General features: G+C 44.7%; 2 protein-coding genes and 1 pseudogene across 3 annotated transcripts; all 3 read right to left on the bottom strand.

The window, feature by feature from the left end:
* Nucleotides 1-918: 918 nt before the first annotated feature.
* On the bottom strand, nt 919-2,988 carry LOC103642795 (glycine-rich RNA-binding protein RZ1A-like; annotated as a pseudogene).
* Nucleotides 2,989-3,384: 396 nt separating this feature from the next.
* On the bottom strand, nt 3,385-6,031 carry LOC103642793 (AP-1 complex subunit gamma-2). The gene is made up of 6 exons (XM_020545481.1): nt 5,575-6,031; nt 4,799-4,880; nt 4,417-4,703; nt 3,948-4,055; nt 3,799-3,876; nt 3,385-3,611 (listed from the first exon to the last, which is right to left on the bottom strand). The coding sequence occupies exons 1-6, from the start codon at nt 6,029-6,031 to the stop codon at nt 3,385-3,387; spliced, it is 1,239 nt and encodes a 412-aa protein (XP_020401070.1).
* Nucleotides 6,032-6,843: 812 nt separating this feature from the next.
* On the bottom strand, nt 6,844-10,743 carry LOC100279512 (general regulatory factor 2). Of its 2 annotated transcripts, XM_008663588.3 has the most exons (6): nt 10,516-10,743; nt 9,441-9,885; nt 9,274-9,352; nt 9,026-9,148; nt 7,435-7,551; nt 6,844-7,327 (listed from the first exon to the last, which is right to left on the bottom strand). In XM_008663588.3, exons 2-6 carry the CDS (start codon nt 9,845-9,847, stop codon nt 7,268-7,270), a joined length of 786 nt encoding a protein of 261 aa, XP_008661810.1. In that variant the 5' UTR covers nt 9,848-9,885; nt 10,516-10,743; the 3' UTR covers nt 6,844-7,267.
* Nucleotides 10,744-23,263: the final 12,520 nt, after the last annotated feature.

The raw sequence follows: 23,263 nt of genomic DNA, 5'->3' as shown, positions 1-23,263 counted from the left end.
CCAGTTAAGGCACCAGTTTGTCCATTTGGAAACAATGTAGGGTCAAGCTTATGAACTTTCAAGGCCTGCAATAAACAAGACAATATCAAGTTTTTATTTTTGTTGTCGCCACACCCGAGAAATTACCACTTGATTTAGAAAAGTCATTTGCCATATTTATTATTTTAAAACCAGTAAAAGTTGGATACAACACACAACTGAGAGAAACAAGTTGGAGACAGGAGCACTTTCAGTATAAATCAACATGTTTAAATCCGAAGAAAAGGAATCTGAAGCAGCTAATGTAACATACTTTTTTAGTACAAAAACTCAATTGGCTAGCACGAACAGTAAAAGTAACTTAATATAAGTTGAACTAAGAAAAAGGCTAACTAAATCAAGACAAATGTGGATGATGAAGGGCAATTAAAATGCTGCTAATGAATAATAACATCATCATCATTTTCTCCAATGGATGATTCATCACTTGCTTTCAGAAGAGGTAACAAGACACATATTTTTCTTGTAGTTGTAGGTGTGTTCAAGCAGATTATAATAGTTAACCCCTTGCTTCCCAAAAAAGAACACAAATGCAAACACTAACTTGCCATCCAATCTCGTATCACATGCATAAGCTTAATTAGGACCAGGATCGTTAAACATAGTGACAAAATCCATATTTTAACAACCAAATAGCATGTCAAGTAAACATGCAGGATCCAAGCACCAAGCACTATGACCAAGTAATATGCCTAGCAAGCAGGAAACGATAATAAACAAGGCAGTAATATTGTCTACAACAAAGCAACTGATTTCTCATGATACATGTCGACTCTAACTACAGAATAACGAAGTTCTAGACACAATAACAAGTCTTATAATAGTAGATAGACTTTCATACCTTCATGGCACATACTTCTCGATCAAGAACTAAGACCATCAGGAAGGACCTGATCGATCAAGGCCATAACGGTCGCCGCCCCGATAGCTACCGCCATCTCGACTATGACCAGAGTATTGGTCACCGCCACGATCAGAACCATAACGACCTCCAATACCACCATACATGTCATCCCTACTACCATATTTGTCCCCTCTCCCACTGTCCCCAAATGGGTAGTCTCTAGCAAAATGATAGGGTTCCCACACTTGAAGCAGTCACCACCACCACCTCGCAGTGCACACCCACCACCATAGTTACGACCATGGTCATAACGAGATCCAAGCTCACGGTCATAATAACGGTCACCATTACGGTCTCTACTAGGTCCATGTGGCCGAGCTTTATCGACAGTGATGTTGCTCCCGTCCAAGCACAGTCCATTCGTTGCCTCAATAGCATCTTCCATGGCTTGCTTCTCATTAAAATTTACAAAGCCTAAACCACGAGAACGACCAGAAAATTTGTCAAGAACCACCTGCATATCACCAAAAAAACAAAATTAAAGCAAACATAAATAAGAAACCAATGAAGATAACAATAGAAAAAAGAAAAAAATGTAGTTAGAATGGATGTATGCTCAAAGACATAGTGTATAAGTTATTTGACCATTCAACGACAAAAATATTGCCTAGAGAATCCAAGCAGACATGAATAGAACATCATAAATATCTTTATGACTTTTTTTGGATATAGAGTACGAAGAAAAGATGTGTTTGAGCAAATCAATTAGATTTAAGATTCTTTGGTGACAAAAAATGTAGTATACTAATATTCAATGTAACACAAAAGGAAATGGTTGACATGTAAAAAGAAAAAAAACATCCTAAGCAACAGTTGTCAATACAATCTATGGAAAGTAACACCACAACACAGTTTTAAGAGGGAATATATTACCTGTTTTGGAAATTTCAAGCAAAGAGTGACGAAAGAAGCATGTTGTGAGAATATTGCAAATTTAAGGGAGAAAATATAGCTCTTATAAAATTTCAAGCAAAGTATGACAGAAGAAGCATGTTGTGAATATTGCAAAATTTAACCCATCGTCAACTTGTGACACTCCTAGGGGAAGGCTTTGCCCGATGAATATTTAAAGGGCACTTCATTGCCAAATGAGACGTGTCACATTTCCTGTAAATTTGAAATGGATAAACATAATCCCTCAAAAGAACACATGACAAAGAATGAATAGTAAGTTCAAAAGGAAAATTTGATTTCAAAATAGCAAAATGTGTCAGTATACACTACAACTTATAAATACAGAACACATTAGCATACAACAAAATTTTACTTACAACGACTCCCTTAACATTGAACTTGAAACCCTTTGATATCTTGTTATGAGTGACAAGTACATCAGTGATTTGTGGTATAAAATGCCTTGCATTATTATTTATCAATACCATTCACCATAAAAAACACAAATTCTAATAAAACATGAGAATTCACACTTGAGATACTTCATTGATTGCATAACTATATCTAGTAAGAAATAAAGCTCTTGATCTATACTCAATAAACTTTTCATACCATCCCAAAAAAAATTAGTACATGTCATTAGCTGCATAGTTATAGTTAAATTGACAAACAGTGAGATCAATAAACTGTTAGAGCAACTAACATGTCCACTCATCTCTGGTGTTGTAGTCTGATGAAGTGTTTGAATAAGACCACCCAACTCTAGTCGGTGATTCCACAAACATAAGATTGCCCGACCTTCTTCTCTCCATAATTGTACCAAAACAGGTGCACACCACCAAGATTTGCCCCAAAAAACCTATGCTTATGGACCAAGTTTGTAGAAACTATAAAACATACCTAATCACAGAAAGAGCTAATGCTCTTCAACCCCATAATTCACAATGGTAGTTAACCAAAGTACTCACTCACAATATTAGGACATTAACAAAATATTGTCTGATTTGACCAACAACAATACCTTGCAGGCGCGGAGCTTTTCATTTGATTCAGCAGAACCGTTCACGTTGACATCCGCCCCCTTTCCCTCTCCGACTCACAGCCCACCCACTGCACGCGCGAGCGAGAGGGCGGCTCCGCCTCCGTCCCATGGATGCCCGCCGGTGCCACCTCATGGGTTCATATGCTAACTAGTTGTTTAGTGGAGGCAATAAACTTTTGCTTAGAACAATTGATCTGTTTTGTTTAGTGCAGGCAATAAACTTTTGCTTAATAACCTGGCCATGCTGGTTGTTAGTTACACTGAGGCTTTGTGTAACTGACCCATTTCCACTGGCAGGAAGAGTGCTGTTGCTCGCTGGGTCCAAACGAACTGGATGAACTGAAACACAGGGCACAGAGGTGAGCAAAACAGCAAAAAGCAAATGTTAGGAAAGTACAGCCATTTTTTAATTTCAGTTATATACATATCTTATCTATGGCAATTTCATCATCAGTACAGTGATTACAAGATTTACAACAGAAACTAAGTTGATCAGTACAGCTAACTATTTAATATCTCTGTTGTCGGGAATGAGATTAGTGTCAGAAGCAAATGCAACCTTTAGCACAGCTGCCTGGAAGACGAAATCTGTGAATGTAGTGGTTGCTAAATTTGTGAAAGAAGCACTAATTGTAGTCTCCTGAGGTTTTCCAGGTTGTTTTTTGAAACTGAATGTGATCCTCAAAGTTGCACTCTGGAATGCTGTGATTGTGGGGTAGGTTACGTTCTCATCTGGCGAATAGGCAAACTGAGTAACATTAAATACATTGATTATGGGGAAGGTTACTAATCAATAGGAAAATGCAAAAGCCGCCTTTCAAGTCACATGGAGTTTGATATGGAAGGGAAATCAAACTCGGTGACTTTTAGGGTATTTGCAAATTTCCCTTATATTTTGGATAATCAAGCATCATGAACTGACCAGAAAGAGATGTGCCTGAGGACAAACCATCAAGAAGATCCACAACTTGAGGTGTAACAGCGACAGATTTAGTCTCTGCAGCATGGTGTCAGATAAATAAGCAGAAATGATAGAAACTAAAAAACAGATTGTCTATACAGACATACCTATGCTAGGAAGGCTAAAGTTTGACGTTGGTGGTCCATTTTGTACAGAAGATGAACCAATAGATAGAAGATCCATCAGAATGTCAGTGCTTATAGATGGAGCGCCGCCTAGACACAAGACCAGACCAAACTCATAAGCAACATTTCAACTAACAATGTCGCTATAACCAGAGCATAAATGTATAATCAACAGATGTTAACCGTCTGAAACAAGATGCACTCGACCATGTTTAATCCTATTTATAGAACAGCAAGGTATGCACTACTGGCATAAGTTAATACCAAACTTGGAGTATGTGTTCAGAAATAAGCATGTTGCATTAGTGGCATAAAATAAAAACCAAATGTGTACTGTGTCATGTGCCAAGAAATGATAAACATAATGATAAAGCATGACGTGCTTTGCATGAGCAAACTAACAAGCAGCAGAAGCAAATCAATAAGAAAGCAAAATAGCTTAGTGTAAGACCTATAGGAGACGAATGAGTCAAGCCAATGCCCAACAGATCTTGTAGAAAATCATTAGGTGCTGTTGTAGGGGCCGAGATAGTCACTGGAGCATCATCAGAACTCAAATCAAGCAAATCAGCTAAAGGAGCTGCAGGCTTTCCAACACCATTAGGAAGCTTAAATGGGCCTCCAGAAGTGACTGCTGGAGCAGAATTTACAGATGGAACTGCAGCCTGTATAGAAGCAGCTCTCTTCACCAAATAATTAGCTTCATCCAATACATGCATCCGTTCAAGCAAAGATGATCTGCGCATACACCAGCATTATCCATATTACTATTTTCTTTGACAAAACTACGGAATACAAAATTATCCTCAATAATTTCAAGATCTTCCACTCACTTCATCGATTGATGTCTTTGTATAATGGAACTGAATTCAATAGATCTTTGCTGCAATTCAAGCACAGTATTCCCTTTATTTTCTTCCACATTTTGGGAGAGAATTAGCCAAACACACTACCCATGCAAAGAAATTTTCTTTTCCGGGATTCAATTCGTCTTCAAATGTTTTTGAACAAAATTAGGGTTAATTAGCACAGAGCTACAAGTAATCGCAGCAGAGTTCCATTAAGTTTTTTCCTATAACCAGGGAAACAATCCTACACAATCCCAGAACATATTTTCTTCCACATTTTGGGAGAGAATTAGCCAAACACACTCAACAACCTTCCCTCATGCATTGCAGCTGTAATTTCCACTATGGCAACGAAACAGAATTTCACGGTTCTAGAGAAGTAGAGAAAAGAAAAAATAGGAAATTAGAGGGGGCTAGAGCATCACAACTTCATCACATAAACGAGCTAGTGTTATCTTGCTGCTTAAGAGGGGAGCCAAAAGGATGACAACTTGTGTTGATGAGTTGCTAATTCTCTGTCCCATGTACCTCATGCCAATAGTCCATACCAACACTAAAATGAAAATTAAACCTTCTGAACTTGCTAGGCAGAAGTAGACCCCATTACCAGAAGAACGGAGGACCCGATAAAAGGGGCAATGCAGAGGTAAAGAAGACGGCGTGATCCGTACCAGACATGGATGAGCTCGGAGCACTTGGCCTTGACACAGCGGAACGATGCCTTGACCTTGCCCTCCACTGAGTAGTCTTATGGTGGATACCTATAGCAGAGGCGGTGGCGACCCAACGGGATGTTGGAGACTGTGAGGAGCGCGTGTCCCGTGCCGCCCAGCCGCCGGGATGTTGGGGGTGTTGTGGAGGGCACCGAGGACGGAGGCGTGGTGTCGCCTGTGGACTTGAGCACCAGCCGCACGGCGCCCTGCAGGACACCATCCACATCGCCACCGCGTCCGCGTTCGATGCCACGCCCGTGACGCCGTCGCTGCCTGAGACCGAACCAAACTCTCGAATGTTAGATCCGAACAGGGAGAGCGACCATGGGAGGTGAATGAAAGTTTCCGGATCCGGATGCGGGTTGGGCGTGATGCGCGGGGGGATGGGGTGGGGTGGGGACTGCGGTGGTGAATGGCCCGGTCTCCAATGGGTACATGGATGCTCGCTGCTCCATTCCGGGCGTTCGCGCTGTGGATGTGCCATGCTGGAGCGCGCGTGTGCCATGCTGGATCCGGTGGCCACGGTGGGGAAGGGGGGAAGGGCGTGGTCTCCGGTGTGCGCCAAGCCGGATTCGGTGGGGAAGAGCGCAATCTCAGGTGTGTGCCATGCCGGATCCGGTGGCCGCTGTGGGGAAGGGGGAAGGGCGTGGTCTCCGGTGGGTGGGGAAAGGGGGACCGCGGTGGGGAAGAGAGTTTGTCGAGCGCGCCGCTGCGAGATTGGCGGAGCACGGAGAACGCGATGGCGTGATTGGCGGGCATCGCGGCGCGGCGGCAGAGGGTGCGCGGAGGCAGAACCGTGGTGGTGTGGACGCCTACGCTCCGCTCTTAACGAGTAGTAGAGACAAGACTAATTATAAATATATTTTTATAAGAAACATATATTTAGAGATATTTGATACTAACTCCGTTCTCAAATATTTGTCGCCGGCTAGTTTATTTTTAACTAAAATGCACAAATAAAAAAGAACAGATGGAGTACTATTTTACATAAAAATCTAGTTAAACTTAAGTCTAATTGACATCAATACTTCCTTCTAGAAAGATGGAACAGGTCGATATATGACTGGCTCAAGAACAAAAGCGCTCATTATGTAGGAAAGGAATCAGAATCTCTCTATATCAATTTGATCTTTTTTTAGTCTTAATAAGAATAATAAAAAAATCATAATCCGGCGTACGGGTTCCATATAATAATTGAATAGATCATTGGTGATTTGTTAGAATATATTTTTAATAGTCTAATCTGAAAGGACAGTATTTATATAATACTATCTTATTGAAGATGAAATCGAGATGCTGCAAATTCACATCAGAACGAGACACCAAACAAAACACATTCACCGTTAAGATGGGATGGGACAGACAAATGCGAACGGTCCCACTCACCGTGTGAGGAATCAAGAGAGAACCAAGAAAACATATACTAGACCACTGAGACGAGCCATAGATTTAGGACCACTGAACGGCGATGAAAAGGTTAAAATGCAAGCGACAACAGTTTAAGGGGCTTCCCAACACAACCGGACCACGCTCCAGCGTCCCCCGCCTGAAACGAGGTGGGATGCCGAGGTCTTGCCCGGCAGCATCTCATATGGGGAGCCCCCAAATTTTCCCGACAAATAATCATAACACGGCTGCTACAAGCGTCGCACCCAAGAAACCAGGGTCCAGATCACATTGCATAGTGTCATTAGACAGCAGCAAACACTAGGTACTAGCTTCTAGGCACGTAAAGCCGGCTTTACTGCCCCTCGCTCGAGTCGTGCTTGGGCGCCTCCCTGATCTCTTCCGCAGGGTCCTCCTGCACCAGAAATACGATTGTTCAGCGGGGGGAAAGGCTGATTTCAGGAAGATCCAATTCCAGAGCGAGAAGATAACTTAAGGTAGTGCTAAGGATATGTGTCTTACCGAGATGTCAGAAGTCCATAGGGTCAAGTTATCACGAAGGAGCTGCATGATCAAAGTGCTGTCCTTGTAGGACTCCTCGCTCAGGGTGTCCAGTTCCGAGATGGCCTCGTCAAAAGCCTGCAGATTGCACAGGAGGGACATCAGCATGGTGTCTTTCACATGCCAATAGTCTCAACTTTCAACAAAGAAACGAACTCTAAACAATTTTAAGATGTTCATGCTTCTTGCAGCTGTGGAAAACTTCAGAAATCAGAACGCCAGATAGGGTAAACAACATTGAAAAGCGCATGAGCTAAGCTACAATATTTGAAAAGATCAAACACATCGTGATTTAATAGCATAACAGACTGCACAAAGTCTATTCACAGAAACAAAACAGACTAAATACATATACCCCAAAAAAATGCAGCATACCAATATTGCAAAATGCCCAACTTTTTTATGAGCCACTGAGGACCTAAAACCTAAACATAGAACAAACAAGTTCAACAAGCGCTGTAATATTTTATTCTCCTAAAGCCACTAAAACGTTGATCTAAATTCATTGCATAACTGATCAAGGACATATTTAAATTCATTGCAAATAATAGCTTAATGCAAAGTAGCGGTCAACCAAAGGCACATAATAACAAAAGGTTAGGTACACCCAATAGGATGCTCTAGTGTGCACATAGTCAGCACAGCAGTTAAATGCAATTAAAAGATGTCGTCTCCCAAAATACTGATTCCAAGAAATTTCCATCGTTGTATACAAGTCAATGACAGAATAGTAAAGAACCAAAATGTTAGGTTACCCGTCCATATCACAAATTGTACACAAACAATCCTTGTATAAAAGTACACATTTATGACTGCAGGTGTGACAACAAAATACAATTGCTCCGTTTATTACATGTTGTATTAGGTTTGCCTTACGTAAAATGTTTCTAACTTTGACCACCAATTTTCAAAATAATCATGTAGTTTCACAACATGTGAACAGCATTTATGAAAGTATTTCTGATATTGTGGATCTGAAAACATAAATTTATGTTGTTAATCTACATAATTTTTAAAAATTGATAGTTACAGATAGGAATATTTGACTTAAGACCACAATAGTTTACCTATATAGTAACAAAAACACTGTTTTACAATGTAGACTGCACTGTTTGTAGAGTGAAGTTTGAATATGGAGATGAGAAAGCAGTTGGAGATAGTCTAAGACAAAATTAATATGCATGTAAAAATACGGGGACTAGTATTTTACATCAATGCAGTTTTAATATCCAATATCTGCACTGTTTCATAGTTCATACACCAGGAAAAAAAATAACTTAAAAGTCTCACCAAAGTAAAGGGTTGTAGCATTGAGTCTAAATATGAATCAAAGGAGGAAAAAAAAGCAACATAGCAAATATGGTCCTCTAGTGATAATATCATGATACACTAATGTCCTACATGTCATTTTCCCTTACTGCTTAATTAACTATGGTCTTCACCCATTTCATAAGTACAGCATATCACCAAAAACAGACCCCAGCAATTCCCTACACAAGCATTGCGCATCCACAGATAATAACAAAGCATCAAATGATGCTGAAAAACAGACCTGCTTTGCAAGACTGCAGGCGCGATCGGGTGAGTTGAGAATCTCATAGTAGAACACTGAGAAGTTGAGTGCCAGTCCAAGCCTAATAGGGTGAGTTGGAGCAAGCTCAGCCAAAGCAATGTCCTGAATGCACCACAAACCCTTTTCAGCAAACTTGTAATGAAACATGATGTGAAAAAAAGCTACAAGCATAATGGTTCACAAACAAAATTGCACAATGAATATTTAATGAAACAAAAAAAGGTGACCTGGGCAGCCTTGTATGCCACCATGGTGTTCTCAGCAGCGTCCTTTCTCTCAGCTCCAGTCTTGAACTCAGCAAGGTATCTAATCACGACAACTGAATCAGTCAAGCAAAAACACAATTCTCATAGCAAATGTGGAAGTCTTACTGGGATTCATACAATCATAATACCTGTAGTAGTCACCCTTCATCTTGAGATAGAAGACCTTGGACTCGGGAGCGGTGGAAGACGGCACAAGGTGAGATTCGAGAAGCTTGAGGATGCCATCACAGATCTTGGTGAGCTCAGTTTCAATCTTGCCACGGTAGTCCTTGATGAGTGTTACACGGTCCTCATTGCCTCGACCCTCCTCCTTCTGCTCGATGGAGGAGATGATGCGCCATGAGGCACGGCGGGCTCCAATGACGTTCTTGTATGCAACAGACAGGAGGTTGCGCTCCTCCACAGTGAGCTCCTCCGAGTCAACAGTTTTCGCTACCTTCTCCATGAACTCAACCATTTCCTCGTACCTCTCTGCCTGCTCGGCGAGCTTCGCCATGTACACATTTTCCTCACGGGAAAGCTCTGCTGATGCCATCTTACAGTTCAGTTTTCAAAACTTGCAGTGTGACGGATCTGCAGTGTTGAGAGGACAAGCGGTGAGCTAACTTCATCGCACGATTAACACTTTATTGATCCGTGGCACGGAGAGCTACTAGCTAGCCACGATCTCTAGCTAGCCATATTCAGATGGGGAATTTCCAGATGGAAAGCACAATTCTCAGTATAAATCACGAAAATTCAACGTGTACTACAGTATCTGCTTGGCGAATTTTGTCTCCAATGAACCACAAACTAAACCTAGCTGAAATCATGTCTCCTAGCTTCAATCACTTCCTCTAACCTTGAAAAGCGCCAGATCTGAGCACCTAACTACGACGACCTTCAAGCGGTAAAAACTGCCGCTTAATATGCATGATTACACAGAATCGACTGGTTCGTCTGGAGTACAGGCTTTGACGGATCCGTAGTACGCGTATCACGTCAGGTCAAGCGGGCATGGATCCCCGTCCTCGAGCCTACTCGATCGAAAGAGGCCCAACCACAAGTAGACGCGCACCAAACCCGTGCGGAAACGAGATGTTTAGATTACAAATCGGACGCAAAAGCAAGCAAGCGTCAGGGAAGAAAGGGAATCGAAGCAGCAGCGACCCAGATTCAAGAGAGGAGGAGAAGCCGAGGGGCGGAGAAGGGAGCGAGGGGTACCTCTGCGGCTCTGCGTGCGTCGTGCTCCGTCGTTCGAATTGGGGGGTGCGCGAAGAGACGGCGCTGCCTAGAAATGGGCTGCCTCCGAGTCCTGCACTCCAATGAGATATCGACGCGTGTCGGCGCCACCGTGGCAGCCCTAATACTGCGCGGTGCATGTGGGCTATCTGGCCCACCGGGCAGGCGCAGGCGGAGGAGCGGAGCCATCGACAAATTCAAGGCCGTCACGACGTGTGGGGACCGGACAGCCTGCTCCACATGTCAGTGTGACCTGCACGCGTACATTGCCTGCCTGCTGATGTGATGGTGGGCCCGGTACCGCACTGGTGATAAGCTCGTCAGGAGCGAAGGAGCCGCGCTCCGGCCCCACGCAGCGAGACAGCCTGGACCGAGAGGTTCGGGGCCGGTCGGCGCAGCGCAGGGCCGAAAGGGTTCATCTCGCACGGGCCGCAAAGCTGTCTGAGTTACCAATCCGTGGGCCCGCGTGTCTCGCTGGCCACGTGACGTCCCTTCGTGCGTCGGGTGCGGGCGGCATGGATCTGGACCTGAACGGGCGTCACGACACACAGGGCGGCGGGCGGGGGGCATGGGGAGCGACAAGGCCTGTTGCCGAGGAGGTCGCGGGGCCCGCTCCCGCGCGAGCATGACGTGACGTGAGGCGCGCATCAACGACTGCCCAGTCTCTATACATGTCCATCTGGATCGGGTTGAATGGGCAACCCGTGACACGACACGAAATTGGCCCATCACGTGCACGGTACGGCACGGAGCAAAATGAGCTCGATCCAGCCCGGCACGACAGCTGTGTCGTGCTTGGGCTGGTGTAGCAGCCCGCGTGCCGGCACGGGCCCGGCCTGGAAATTTGCTAGGCACGGCACGGGCCCAAGAAAACCCTAGCGCCCAAATCTTTCACTCACACGGTCGCACCGCACCACAGTCCACAGACACGGCCGCCTCACGCCCTCACTCTCTCTCGGTCTCTCTCCTTCTCTTGGCGACTGGCGAGTGGCGACTAAACCCTAGCCCCAATCCCGCCGACCGCCGTCGGCCGCCTCATCTCGCTCGCAGCTTGGTTGTCGTCGTGGCCTCGTCGTCGTCGGTGTGGCCTCTTCTCGGCTACTCGATCGTCATCGTTGCATCGCCGGTTTCGCCGTTGAGGAACCACCGAACCGGAGCCTCTTCTCTCCCTCCGGTCATCCACGTCGACGCGTTGATATGGACTAGGTCTTTCCTTCCTCGACATCCTCCCTTCCCGTATTCCCGTGCTCGTAGCTCGGTCGTCCGGTCGTCGCATCGCCAGTTGAGTTGAGCCATTGAGGAACCGCCGAACCAGAGCCTCTTCTCTCCCTCCTATGTTCTGTGGACTGTGGTTGTGGATCTACCTCTACTGTCTACTCGGCTACTCCCAACCCCAAGCAGCTACTGCTAACGGCTAACCCTAACCCTAAGTCCCTAACCCTAACTGTCGTCGGTGGATCTCCATCTTCCTCTCTTCTCCAGTGCTCCGGCTGCGCAGGTAATCTCCAATCTCCATCTTCCTCTCCTCTCTAATCCACTAATCCGTCGCTAGTCCTCTCTTGTTTTGTGCTAAGGCCGCCGACCGATTAGGTTGGTGTCGCGCTCGCCGTTGAGGAACCGGAGCCGCAGAGGAATTGGGGGTCTAGCAGGCGCACGGCGCTTAACTCCTGATATGGTTGAAATTTTGTCTTGCATAAAGGACTGGGAGCTCGCTGACTTGCATAGTTAGCACACGATGGAGAAAGATACTAAAGAACTTGAAGTTGTTTTTGAAGCAATGTACCTAGAAGAAACTGGTGGAGGCAAAGAAGAGGTGGAGGATCTGGTGGAGCGGGTAGATCTTGAGCAGCTGAATTATTGCTATTACTATACTCTGTTCTTCTGTTGTAACTTGTGATGAACTATTAAACTCTAGACTTAAATTGAACCTATATAGGAGTTGGTTGTACTCTTTTCCTTCCTAGGGTTTTGTCACACCCGGATTTTAGGGGTCCAAAACCCGGGCGCGAACATAATCATCAGGTGTGCTGGGACCAAGTCTCACACATATGATGAATCATGGCACAGGATCGAATGTCACATCTTTACTATATAATAGGAGTTCTATACAAAATAAATAATTACATTATAAGGAGACAACGGTCCAGCAACCCAAAGTTGACTGGGAGACGACGACCTAGACCTCTTACGAACACATCGCAGCATCCTCCATGCGCCTCATCCTGTGGTACCTGTTCTTGACATGTGGGGGGTGTGAGACAGCAAGAGTGAGCTCACATACGTTCATCGCTCAACAAGTTGTGGGGAATAATGTGCATGAACTCACCAAAGGTGGGAGCTCACGTGAAGTGTAAGGCTTACCAAAGAGGATGGTTAGAGCTGAGCATTGCTTTTAAAGTTGGTCAAAATTTTATTAGCAATTACTAAGTATAAGTAAATAGCAAACCCAGTTAAGTAGTAGAACAAAAGTAATAACATCACCTGCGATGCAATGCATATGACAAATTGAGTTTAAGTTCCATAATTTAATCATGTGAGTGTCCGAGCCGCTCATGACCGTGAGCACGGCTAGTATACCAGTTTTACACTCTGCAGAGGTTGCGCATCTTTACCCACAAGTCATGTTACCCATCTGCCAAGGGATCGCGACTTCCCATACACCTCTACCGAGGAGGCGAGGCAGGGTAACACTACGAGGCCTTTACAAAGTTCCACTAGCTTCAGAAAACCCGCTACAGTTTATAGGAAGCTCCAATGCAGGAATCCCTTGCAGGACCGCCATCGCAGCAAAATCCTCCCGAGGGCCTCCCTACACTGACCACTCCCCTACTGCCCTTGCCCCTTTCGGGTAAGGTAGTCTTCCACTAGCTTTCCTAATTAATCGGCCAAGGGCGTCCCATTAAACCCTTGTGGTAGCACTGTTTTCCCGGGTGGTTCTCCATGTTCCAATTAACATAATGATCTTAACATGAACAATAAATAACAACTGATAACAAAAGTATAATCATGAGTAATGTATCTTCATACCCAAAACCACATAAAGCACTAGCAAGTACTACCCAAAAAGTTCAGTGGTAACAAGGTATAAAGATAATCAAACTAGGGTAACCTATTGGGTCCCATCAAAATTAACCTATGCAGATCATTATGATTAATCAGAACATGAGTAGGTAAAAAGAAGTGATCAAGGGCACAACTTGCCTGGGACTTGAGATTCCAGGTACCAGGATGATCTTCAGCTGACTCGTGACCTCACGCTAGTCGTAGCAATACAAACAAGCAGTGCATAGGCAAAATTAACATCACATCAATCATAAGCAAAAACTGAATAATAATAATCTATACGATGCTACGAGATCGTGGGAACAAGAATCACTAAACTCGGAGTTACGGTTATTAAGTTAGGAATTTCTGAAGTTATTTAATACCTGGAATAGAGTTATTCATGTGAATAATCAAGTTTCATGGTTAGACAAAGGTACTAGATAATAAACAATACTTAAACAAAATTAATGCCACTGGAATGAATCAATTTGGAGTTAGAATGAATTAAATATGAATTAAATAGATTTCTAACATTATTTTTATACCCAAAATCCCATTTTATATATTGATTTTCTTCCTTTATTCGATGCATGGACTGGGGGCATTAATTCTTTGAACTACAGGGTGCTCTGTGTAAAAATCTAGGGTTATGCGCGTTATTCCCAGCCACAGTATGGATGGCGGGTTGATTCCGCAGAAATGGAGGGGCTTTTATGTTAATCCAACCCGCGAAGGGGTATCCTTAGATGTGGGTCGTTGGATCCGATTTCAGCGCGCGAGATTAAATCCGTACTAAAGCGAACCGGTATTCAATCACGCTGGTTGGATCTGGGATAAACGGTTCCGATTTTATGAGACGAGATTCGCTCAGAGCCACCCGATCAAACTACCAATGGCTCGAATCAAACCGACCCGGGAGGATGCCAGGTTCCGATCGACCGCCCATTCGAAATCCTAAGGCGCAAGTTCATCCGATCAAGGGGGTCGTCCAGATCTATTCCTAACCGTCCATGAAAGATCGAACGGTCCGAAGACCCTCGTCTTCCCCAACAGGACAACGGCGACCACACCGCGGGTTTTGGGTCAAGTCCACGGGGCATGATTCTACTGGAGATTAGGTTCCAAACCAGGCGGTCGTACCTAATCTGCGGCGGCACCGTGCTCCCATGGCGACGAGTACGCCGACGCAACAGCCATTTTCCACCCCACTGCCCCAATATACGATCTGGAAGCTAATACAAGTTGCTAGGAGCATTACGAAACAAGGAGAACTCTCACCTGGGCAAGCAGAGTGACAGCAGCGCCCGACCATGGTGTACGACGACATGGCGGTGAGTGAGAACTCCGATCCGCAATTAACCATTCACACGCCGAATCACCAAGCCTGAAGACCCCACGAACTGGCCCCCGGAGTCGCCGTCCATCCCAATACCACGCGCGCGAAGAAGATCCGCACCGGCGGTCTCTAACTCTCTTTCCGTCTACGGTTCCCGTTGGTGGTGGCCGGGTTCTCGGCTAGATGGATAAGGGAGCGGGAGCGGCTGGGTTATATAGGGGCGGGGCGAGGGTATGTATTTATACACTGCGATAGAGAAACTAGGCACAAGCTGTTGGGATTGTGCCGAGAAATCCGCACGGGAGATCACCCAAGAACTTCGTGCTCTGTTTCGCAGGAGGAAGATGACCGATGCGCTGGGCCCACAAGGCAGTGGCGCAGCGAGACTGATAGTCGCCTAGAGGGGGGGTGAATAGGGCGAAACTGAAATTTACAAATATAAACACAACTACAAGCCGGGTTAGCGTTAGAAATATAAACGAGTCCGCGAGAGAGGGCACAAAACAAATCGCAAGCAAATAATGAAGTGTGGCACACGGATTTGTTTTACCGAGGTTCGGTTCTCTCAAACCTACTCCCCGTTGAGGAGGCCACAAAGGCCGGGTCTCTTTCAACCCTTCCCTCTCTCAAACGGTCCCTCGGACCGAGTGAGCTTCTCTTCTCTAATCAAAGCCGGGAACAAAACTTCCCCGCAAGGGCCACCACACAATTGGTGCCTCTTGCCTTGATTACAATGGAGTTTTGATCACAAGAACAAGTGAGAAAGAAAAGAAGCAATCCAAGCGCAAGAGCTCAAATGAACACGGCAAATCACTCTCTCTAGTCACTAGGGTTTTGTGTGGAATTTGGAGAGGATTTGATCTCTTTGAATGTGTCTAGAATTGAATGCCTAGAGCTCTTGTAGTAGTTGAGAAGTGGAAAACTTGGATGCAATGAATGGTGGGGTGGTTGGGGTATTTATAGCCCCAACCACCAAACTTGACCGTTGGCTGGAGGCGTCTGCTCGATGGCGCACCGGACAGTCCGGTGCACACCGGACAGTCCGGTGCCTCTGCCACGTCACCATTGCCGTTGGATTCTGACCGTTGAAGCTTCTGACTTGTGGGCCTGCCGAGGTGTCCGGTGCACACCGGACATGCACTGTTTGATGTCCGGTGCACCGGTATGGGCAGCCCTGACATCTGCGCGCGCTGCGCGCGCATTTAATGCTGCGCAGGGAGCCGTTGGCGCCGCAGAGAGCCGTTGCTCCGCTGGCACACCGGACAGTCCGGTGCACACCGGACAGTCCGGTGAATTATAGCGGAGCGGCTGTCGTGAAAACCCGAGGATGACGAGTTCCGGAGGCCGCGGTTCGTTGGCGCACCGGACATGTCCGGTGCACACCGGACAGTCCGGTGAATTATAGCGCGCCGGCCTCCGCGAATTCCCGAGGGCGAAGGGTTGAAGTCGAAGTCCTCTGGCGAAGGGTAGAAAACGAAGTCTACGGGCGCACCGGACACTGTCCGGTGCACACCGGACAGTCCGGTGCCTCCAGCCAGAGGTGCCCTCGGTTGCCTTATTGCTCCTTTGTTGAATCCAACACTTGGTCTTTTTATTGGCTAGATGTGAACCTTTTGCACCTGTATAACTTATACACTAGAGCAAACTAGTCAGTCCAATATTTGTGTTGGGCAATTAAACCACCAAAATTATTTAGGAACTAGGTGTAAGCCTAATTCCCTTTCAATCTCCCCCTTTTTGGTGATTGATGCCAACACAAACCAAAGCAAATATAGAAGTGCATAATTGAACTAGTTTACATAATGTAAGTGCAAAGGTTACTTGGAATTGAGCCAATATAACTACTTACAAGATATGCAAGGAATGTTTCTTTCTTATATAACATTTTGGACCACGTTTGCACCACATGTTTTGTTTTTGCAAACTCTTTTTGTAAATCCATTTCAAAGATCTTTTGCAAATAGTCAAAGGTACATGAATAAGAGTTTGCAAAGCATTTTCAAGATTTGAAATTGTCTCCCCCTATTTCAAATGCTTTTCCTTTGACTAAACAAAACTCCCCCTAAAAGAGATCCACCTCTTAGTGTTCAAGAGGGTTTTGATATACCATTTTTGAAATACTACTTTCTCCCCCTTTTGAACACAATAGGATACCAAATGATAAAGACTTTTGGAAAGCACTAAGTTTTTGAATTTGGTGGTGGTGGTGCGGTCCTTTTGCTTTGGGCTCATTTCTCCCCCTTTTTGGCATGAATCGCCAAAAACGGAATCATTAGAGCCCTCGAAGTAAGTTCCTCCCCTTTGGTCATAAGTAAATGAGTTAAGATTATACCAAAGACGAGGTCCGGTCCTTTTGCTTTTGAGCTTTTACTCTCTCCCCCAAGGATAGAGTCCCTTTTTTTTGATGCTCATTTCTCCCAAGGAATAGAGAGTTGCTCGGAGTGATGGCGAAGCATGAGTTACGGAGTGGAAGCCTTTGTCTTCGCCGAAGACTCCAATTCCCTTTCAATATACCTATGACTTGGTTTGAAATAGACTTGAAAACACATTAGTCATAGCATATAGAAGAGATATGATCAAAGGTATTCAAATGAGCTATGTGTGCAAGCTTAGCAAAAGAAATTTCTAGAATCAAGAATATTGAGCTCATGCCTAAGTCTGGTAAAAGATTGTTCATCAAGTGGCTTGGTAAAGATATCGGCTAATTGATCTTTAGTATTAATGTAAGAAATCTCGATATCCCCCTTTTGTTGGTGATCCCTAAGAAAATGATACCGAATGGCTATGTGCTTAGTGCGGCTATGCTCGACGGGATTGTCGGCCATTTTAATTGCACTCTCATTATCACATAGCAAAGGGACTTTGGTTAATTTGTAACCGTAGTCCCGCAGGGTTTGCCTCATCCAAAGCAATTGCGCGCAACAATGTCCTGCGGCAATGTACTCGGCTTCGGCGGTGGAAAGAGCGACCGAATTTTGCTTCTTTGAAGCCCAAGACACCAAGGATCTTCCCAAGAACTGGCAAGTCCCCGATGTGCTCTTCCTATTGATTTTGCACCCCGCCCAGTCGGCATCCGAATAACCAAGTAAATCAAATGTGGATCCCCGAGGGTACCAAAGCCCAAACTTAGGTGTATAAGCCAAATATCTCAAGATTCGTTTTACGGCCGTAAGGTGGGATTCCTTAGGGTCGGATTGGAATCTTGCACACATGCAAACGGAAAGCATAATGTCCGGTCGAGATGCACATAAATAAAGCAATGAACCAATCATCGACCGGTATACCTTTTGATCCACGGACTTACCTCCCGTGTCGAGGTCGAGATGCCCATTAGTTCCCATGGGTGTCTTGATGGGTTTGGCATCCTTCATCCCAAACTTAGCAAGAATGTCTTGAGTGTACTTCGTTTGGCTAATGAAGGTGCCCTCTTGGAGTTGCTTGACTTGGAATCCTAGAAAATACTTCAACTCCCCCATCATCGACATCTCGAATTTCTGTGTCATGATCCTACTAAACTCTTCACATGTAGACTCGTTAGTAGACCCAAATATAATATCATCAACATAAATTTGGCATACAAACAAGTCATTTTCAAGAGTTTTAGTAAAGAGTGTAGGATCGGCCTTGCCGACTTTGAAGCCATTAGCAATAAGGAAATCTCTTAGGCATTCATACCATGCTCTTGGGGCTTGCTTGAGCCCATAAAGCGCCTTAGAGAGCCTATAGACATGGTTAGGGTACTCACTGTCTTCAAAGCCGGGAGGTTGCTCAACATAGACCTCTTCCTTGATTGGTCCATTGAGGAAGGCACTTTTCACGTCCATTTGATAGAGCTTAAAGCCATGGTAAGTAGCATAGGCCAATAATATGCGAATTGACTCAAGCCTAGCTACGGGTGCATAGGTTTCACCGAAATCCAAACCTTCGACTTGTGAATACCCTTTGGCCACGAGTCGAGCTTTGTTCCTTGTCACCACACCATGCACATCTTGCTTGTTGCGGAAGACCCATTTGGTTCCTACAACATTTTGGTTAGGACGTGGAACTAAATGCCAGACCTCATTCCTCGTGAAATTGTTGAGCTCCTCTTGCATCGCCACCACCCAATCCGAATCTTGGAGAGCTTCCTCTACCCTGTGTGGCTCAATAGAGGAAACAAACGAGTAATGTTCACAAAAATGTGCAACCCGAGATCGAGTAGTTACCCCCTTATGAATGTCGCCGAGGATGATGTCGACGGGGTGATCTCGTTGGATTGCTTGGTGGACTCTTGGGTGTGGCGGTCTTGGTTCTTCCTCATCCTCCTTTTCTTGATCATTTGTATCTCCCCCTTGATCATTGCTATCATCTTGAGGTGGCTCGTCTTCTTGATTTTGCTCTTCATCATTTTGAGCCTCATCCTCATTTTGAGTTGGTGGAGATGCTTGCATGGAGGAGGATGGTTGATCTTGTGTACTTGGAGGCTCTTCGGATTCCTTAGGACACACATCCCCGATGGACATGTTCCTTAGCGCGATGCATGGAGCCTGTTCTTCACCTATCTCATCAAGATCAACTTGCTCTACTTGAGAGCCGTTAGTTTCATCAAACACAACGTCACAAGAGACTTCAACTAGTCCAGTGGACTTGTTAAAGACCCTATATGCCCTTGTGTTTGAGTCATAACCAAGTAAAAAACCTTCTACAGTTTTAGGAGCAAATTTAGATTTTCTACCTCTTTTAATAAGAATGAAGCATTTGCTGCCAAAAACTCTAAAATATGAAATGTTGGGCTTTTTACCGGTTAGGAGTTCATATGATGTCTTCTTGAGGATTCGGTGAAGATATAACCGGTTGATGGCGTAGCAGGCGGTGTTGACCGCTTCGGCCCAAAACCGGTCCGGTGTCTTGTACTCATCAAGCATGGTTCTTGCCATGTCCAATAGAGTTCGATTCTTCCTCTCCACTACACCATTTTGTTGTGGAGTGTAGGGAGAAGAGAACTCATGCTTGATGCCCTCCTCCTCAAGGAAGCCTTCAATTTGAGAGTTCTTGAACTCCGTCCCGTTGTCACTTCTTATTTTCTTGATCCTTAAGCCGAACTCATTTTGAGCTCGTCTCAAGAATCCCTTTAAGGTCTCTTGGGTTTGAGATTTTTCCTGTAAAAAGAATACCCAAGTGAAGCGAGAATAATCATCCACAATAACAAGACAATACTTACTCCCGCCGATGCTTATGTAAGCAATCGGCCCGAATAGATCCATGTGGAGTAGCTCAAGCGGCCTGTCGGTCGTCATGATGTTCTTGTGTGGATGATGGACTCCAACTTGCTTCCCTGCCTGGCATGCGCTACAAATCCTGTCTTTCTCAAAATGAACATTTGTTAATCCTAAAATGTGCTCTCCCTTTAGAAGCTTATGAAGATTCTTCATCCCAACATGGGCTAGTCGACGATGCCAGAGCCAACCCATGTTAGTCTTAGCAATTAAGCAAGTGTCGAGTTCAGCTCTATTAAAATCCACTAAGTATAGCTGACCCTCTAACACACCCTTAAATGCTATTGAATCATCACTTCTTCTAAAGACAGTGACACCTATATCAGTGAATAGACAGTTGTAGCCCATTTGACATAATTGAGAAACGGAAAGCAAGTTGTAATCTAAGGAATCTACAAGAAAAACATTGGAAATGGAATGGTCAGGAGATATAGCAATTTTACCAAGACCTTTGACCAAACCTTGATTTCCATCCCCGAATGTGATAGCTCGTTGGGGATCTTGGTTTTTCTCATATGAGGAGAACATCCTTTTCTCCCCTGTCATGTGGTTTGTGCACCCGCTGTCGAGTATCCAACTTGAGCCCCCGGATGCATAAACCTACAAAACAATTTTAGTTCTTGACTTTAGGTACCCAAATGGTTTTGGGTCCTTTGGCATTAGACACAAGAACTTTGGGTACCCAAACACAAGTCTTTGAACCCTTGTGCTTGCCCCCAACATATTTGGCAACTACCTTGCCGGATTTGTTAGTCAATACATAAGATGCATCAAAAGTTTTAAATGAAATGGCATGATCATTTGATGCATTAGGAATTTTCTTCTTAGGCAACTTAGCATGGGTTGGTTGCCTAGAACTAGATGTCTCACCCTTATACATAAAAGCATGATTAGGGCCAGAGTGAGACTTCCTAGAATGAATCTTCCTAATTTTGCTCTCAGGATAGCCGGCAGGGTATAAAATGTAACCCTCGTTATCCTGAGGCATGGGAGCTTTGCCCTTAACAAAGTTAGACAAGTTCTTAGGAGGGGCATTAAGTTTGACATTGTCTCCCCTTTGGAAGCCAATGCCATCCTTGATGCCAGGGCGTCTCCCATTATAAAGCATGCTACGAGCAAATTTAAATTTCTCATTTTCTAAGTTGTGCTCGGCAATTTTAGCATCTAGTTTAGCTATATGATCATTTTGTTGCTTAATTAAAATCATGTGATCATGAATAGCATCAATATCGACATTTCTACATCTAGTACAAATAGATACATGCTCAATAATAGATGTAGAGGGTTTGCAAGATTTTAATTCTACAACCTTAGCATGCAGCATATCATTTTTAGTTCTAAGGTCAGAAATTGTAACATTGCAAACATCTAGTTCTTTAGCCTTAGTAATCAACTTTTCATTTTCTACTCTAAGGCTAGCAAGAGAAATGTTCAATTCTTCAATCCTAGCAAGCAAATCATCATTATTATCTCTAGGAGTGGAAATTGAAACATCACAAGCATGAGAATCAACCTTAGCATTTAAAATAGCATTTTCATTCCTAAGGTTGTCAATTATTTCACGGCAAGTGCTTAGCTCACTAGATAATTTTTCACATTTTTCTACTTCTAGAGCATAAGCCTTTTTAACCTTAACATGTTTTTTGTTTTCTTTAATTAGACAATCCTCTTGGGAATCCAAAAGGTCGTCCTTTTCATGAATAGCACTAACCAATTCATTCAATTTTTCTTTTTGAGCTATGTTAAGGTTGGCAAAAAGGGAACGCAAATTATCCTCCTCATCACTAGCATTATCATCACTAGAAGATTCATATTTAGTGGAGGAGTTGGATTTAACCTTCTTCTTTTTGCCGTCCTTTGCCATGAGGCACTTGTGGCCGACGTTGGGGAAGAGGAGTCCCTTGGTGACGGCGATGTTGGCGGCGTCCTCGTCGTCGGAGGAGTCGCTTGAGCTTTCGTCGGAATCCCATTCCCGACAAACATGGGCATCGCCGCCCTTCTTCTTGTAGTATCTTTTCTTTTCCTTTCTTCTCCCCTTCTTGTCGTTGCCTCGGTCACTGTCACTAGATATAGGACATTTAGCAATAAAATGACCGGGCTTACCACACTTGTAGCAAACCTTCTTGGAGCGGGACTTGTAGTCCTTCCCCCTCCTTTGCTTGAGGATTTGGCGGAAGCTCTTGATGACGAGCGCCATTTCCTCATTGTCGAGCTTGGAGGCGTCTATTGGTTGTCTACTTGGTGTAGACTCCTCCTTCTTCTCCTCCGTTGCCTTGAATGCAACGGGTTGTGCTTCGGATGGGTCGCCAAGCTCGTTGATTTTCCTCGAGCCTTCTATCATGCACTCAAAACTTACAAAATGCCCGATAACTTCCTCGGGGGTCATTTTAGTATATCTAGGATTACCACGAATCAATTGAACTTGAGTGGGATTAAGAAAAATGAGAGATCTTAAAATAACATTTACCACTTCGTGGTCATCCCACTTCTTGCTCCCGAGGTTGCGCACTTGGTTCACCAAAGTCTTGAGCCGGTTGTACATGTGTTGTGGCTCCTCCCCTTTTTGAAGCCGGAACCGACCGAGCTCCCCCTCGATCGTTTCCCGCTTGGTGATCTTGGTGAGCTCATCTCCCTCGTGCGCAGTTTTGAGCACATCCCAAATCTCCTTTGCATTTTTCAACCCTTGCACTTTGTTGTATTCTTCCTTGCTTAGAGAGGCAAGGAGTATGGTTGTGGCTTGAGAGTTGAAGTGCTCGATTTGGGCCACCTCATCCTCATCATAGTTTTCATCCCCTACGGATGGTACCTGCGCACCAAACTCAACAACATCCCATATGCTTTTGTGGAGCGAGATTAGATGAAATCGCATTAAATCGCTCCACCTAGCGTAATCTTCACCATCAAAAGTTGGTGGTTTGCCTAGTGGGACGGAAAGTAAAGGTGTATGTTTGGAAATGCGAGGGTAGCGTAGAGGGATCTTACTATACTTCTTGCGCTCTTGGCGCTTAGAAGTGACGGAGGGCGCATCGGAGTCGGAGGTCGATGTTGATGAAGTGTCGGTCTCGTAGTAGACCACCTTCCTCATCCTCTTGTG

This window comes from Zea mays, chromosome 10, assembly GCF_902167145.1.
Source record: "Zea mays cultivar B73 chromosome 10, Zm-B73-REFERENCE-NAM-5.0, whole genome shotgun sequence".
Lineage (NCBI taxonomy): Eukaryota > Viridiplantae > Streptophyta > Magnoliopsida > Poales > Poaceae > Zea > Zea mays.
The sequence above is the reverse complement of the archived record's forward strand: the minus strand, read 5'-3'. Positions and strand labels throughout refer to the sequence as shown.